The sequence below is a fragment of the Charadrius vociferus genome, unplaced genomic scaffold (assembly GCF_000708025.1).
Source record: "Charadrius vociferus isolate BGI_N301 unplaced genomic scaffold, ASM70802v2 scaffold623, whole genome shotgun sequence".
In the NCBI taxonomy this organism is placed as follows: Eukaryota; Metazoa; Chordata; class Aves; order Charadriiformes; family Charadriidae; genus Charadrius; species Charadrius vociferus.
The window spans coordinates 54,252-57,268 of NW_009647679.1; the positions used below are offsets into that span (position 1 = coordinate 54,252).

The window sequence follows — 3,017 nt, forward strand, 5'->3', positions numbered from 1 at the left end:
AGCGCGGCCGCTGCTCCCTCGGCAGGTGCAGAGCTTCCTGCGGGGTTGGCTGTGCCGGAGGAAGTGGAAGACGATCATCCAGGACTACATCAGGTCCCCCCACGCCGACAGCATGCGCAAGAGGAACCAGGTCGTCTTCAGCATGCTGGAGGCCGAGGCCGAGTACGTCCAGCAGCTCCACATCCTCGTCAACAACTTCCTGCGGCCGCTGCGGATGGCGGCCAGCTCCAAGAAGCCCCCCATCACGCACGACGACGTCAGCAGCATATTCCTCAACAGGTGGGTGCCGTCCGGGCTGTCCCCTCCGAGGGGAGAGCTCTGCGGCTCCCCGACGGAGCTGGCGGCCTCCGGGCAGGCGTTGGCCTCCACAGCCCTCTCCCTCCCCCGGGAATGGGTGTCGGGGCACACGGTGCCGGGGGGCTCCCCGGGAGCCTACAGCCTGTCCCCCAGAGCCATGGGTGGAAGGTCCTCGTCCCCGTGGGACGCCTGCACAAGCAGCCCGCTGAGTGCTTGGCACTGACGTGAGGAGGTGCCATGGGGGGTGATGCTCCGGGGCTTCCGCAGTGGGTCGGGGCTGCCGGGAGCCCATCTCTATGAGGTCCCGGCTCTGGCGGCGGCGAGGACGGTGTCCTTTGGCATTAATCCCAGCCCATAGGTAGCGGTGGAGGAGCAGAGCGGGGAGGGCGCAGAAGCCTGGGATGCTGTTGGCCTTCTGGGCTGCAATAGCACATTGCCGGCTCATGTTGAGCTCCTCATCCATCATCACCCCCAGGTTCTTCTCCTCAGGGCTGCTCTCCAGCCATTCCCCGCCCAGCCTGGAGTAGCGCTTGGGATTGCCCCCACCCAGCTGTAGGACCTGCACTTGGCCTGGTTGAACTGCATGAGGTTGGCATGGGCCCACCTCTCCAGCCTGTCCAGGTCCCTCTGGATGGCATCCCTCCCCTCCAGCGTCTCTGCCTTGCCACACAGCTCAGTGTCATCCCCAAACTTGCTGAGGGTGCTCTCCATCCCACTGCCCCACATCAGTTTCCCAAGGCGGGCAGGACCTACAGCAGAGGGGAATCCCGTTTATCTCCCAGCCTGCAGCCCACGGGGACGGGGGGTGCACAGGGTCGGACGGTGGGTGCTGGGCGCCGGGGGGAAGATGGTGCTTTTGCCCCCCTGCCCGTGCCACTCTGCGGGGCAGGTCTGGGAGCGGGGGTGGCTCATTCCTCTGTGGGAAAGCCGGGTCTGGGCTGCTCTGCATTTCGGGGTTGACTTCTGAGGGGAGCTCCGGGCTGCTCGGTTCCTCCCTCTCCTCCCCTGTCCTCGTCCACCGTTCCCTGCGCACCTCTGGGGACCCTCTCCGCACCCCACCTTGACCCTCTGGCCTGGCCTTTTCGCCAAACTACTCATTATTTGCCACTTTTTCATCTGTCTTTTCACCCCCATGGCTTCTCTTTCAGCGAAACGATCATGTTTTTGCACCAAATCTTTTACCAAGGCCTGAAGGCGAGGATATCCAGCTGGCCGACGCTGGTGCTGGGTGAGTGCCCGTCGCCTCCTGGCCGCGTTTCCTTCCTGCCGGCGGAGCCCAGCCCGCCCTCTTCCTCCTAATGCAACCCGACAGGCGTTTCGCTAACCGGCGGCGGCAGTGAAATGCATCGCCCGGCACGTTCGTTGCTGCTTCATGTCAGTGGCGAGACCAGGGCACAAAACCCCAGAGAAACCCAATTCCCGCCTTCCTGGTTCTGCCGGGCGGTGGAAGGGGTGGGCTGGACCGCGCACAGGAGAGCTGATGCTGCGGGGCGTCGTGGTGTCTGATGAGACCCTCGGCTAGGACCACAGGGTGTCCTTAAAACCCCAACGGGGCAGAGCTGGGGCTTGCAGGAGCAGCGAGAAGCCCCGAGCGGGACCCGGGGGTGAGGAGGGTCGGGAGCTGGGGGGCTGTGCCGGGACCCCGCAGCGCGGGCCGGACCAGCGCACCCACCTCCCCGCCACCTCTCTGCTCGCAGCCGACTTGTTCGACATCCTGCTGCCCATGCTGAACATCTACCAGGAGTTCGTGAGGAACCACCAGTACAGCCTGCAGATCCTGGCCCACTGCAAGCAGAACCGGGACTTCGACAAGCTGCTGAAGCACTACGAGGCCAAGCCCGACTGCGAGGAGAGGACCCTGGAGACCTTCCTGACTTACCCTATGTTCCAGGTGACTGCTGGCGCCGGGATCAGTCCCTGAGATGCCGCCGCGGTGTTGGCAGCGAGGGACGGGCTGGGCGGCGCAAACCCCAGTGCCGCAGGAGGCATCGGGTGATGGGGTAGCAAAGCCTGGGCGGAGATGGGCTGGGGCTGGACCCAGCGTGGTCCCACGCTGCTCCTGGGACCTGCTTAGGCCGTTGCTGGGCTCGTTGGAGCTCTGGGAGGACTCTCCGGGTGAAGCTTCTGGCTTCCCAGTTACCCCGTGCTGCTGGGACACGGATGGGGCACAGCAGAGTCCTTCTCTTCCCCCTCTTCGTTAAGTTTTAGCACGAAGAGCTTTGAAGCTTTCGTAACCTGCCAGATCAGGGGGTCTGAGGCACGGTGTCCCCAGCCATGGTGTCCCTGGCCACGGCGGCTCCGGGAGCAGCTCAGGGTGGGCACCCGCAGCCCTCCGTACCCCCTCCATCCCGCCCGCCCCCTGCGCTGTGCCGCGCCGTGGCTGATGCCCTGCTCTGCTCTGGTCCATCCTGACGCTCCCCGAGCTGCTGGCCCACACTCCCCATGAGCACGTGGAAAGGAACAGCCTGGATTACGCCAAGTCCAAGCTGGAAGAGCTCTCCAGGTCAGACCCATCGCTGCCCACCCCGTCCATCCCGGCGGACGGGGCTGCGGGAGCGGGGGCAGCTCTCACACTGGGGCGGTGTGGGCTGATGGAGGGGCTCCTGGCCAGGCTGCTGGGGACCGCGCCGCCCTTCTGGCAGGCGGGGAGAGGGGCTGGGGCAGGGAGACCCCCACCCACAGGGGTTGGGGAGGGCGCAGCGGTGGTGGGAGCGAGCTGG

At 65.8% G+C, this 3,017-nt stretch overlaps 1 protein-coding gene across 1 annotated transcript in view; it reads left to right on the forward strand.

Moving 5' to 3' along the window:
- RASGRF1 (Ras protein-specific guanine nucleotide-releasing factor 1) overlaps positions 1-3,017 on the forward strand; it is a 55,013-nt gene that overhangs the window by 19,901 nt on the left and 32,095 nt on the right. The window contains exons 6-8 of the mRNA XM_009881155.1: positions 26-279; positions 1,446-1,525; positions 1,995-2,188. Of these exons, the coding sequence (XP_009879457.1) occupies positions 26-279; positions 1,446-1,525; positions 1,995-2,188 (528 nt within the window). The remainder of the gene's footprint in view (positions 1-25; positions 280-1,445; positions 1,526-1,994; positions 2,189-3,017) is intronic.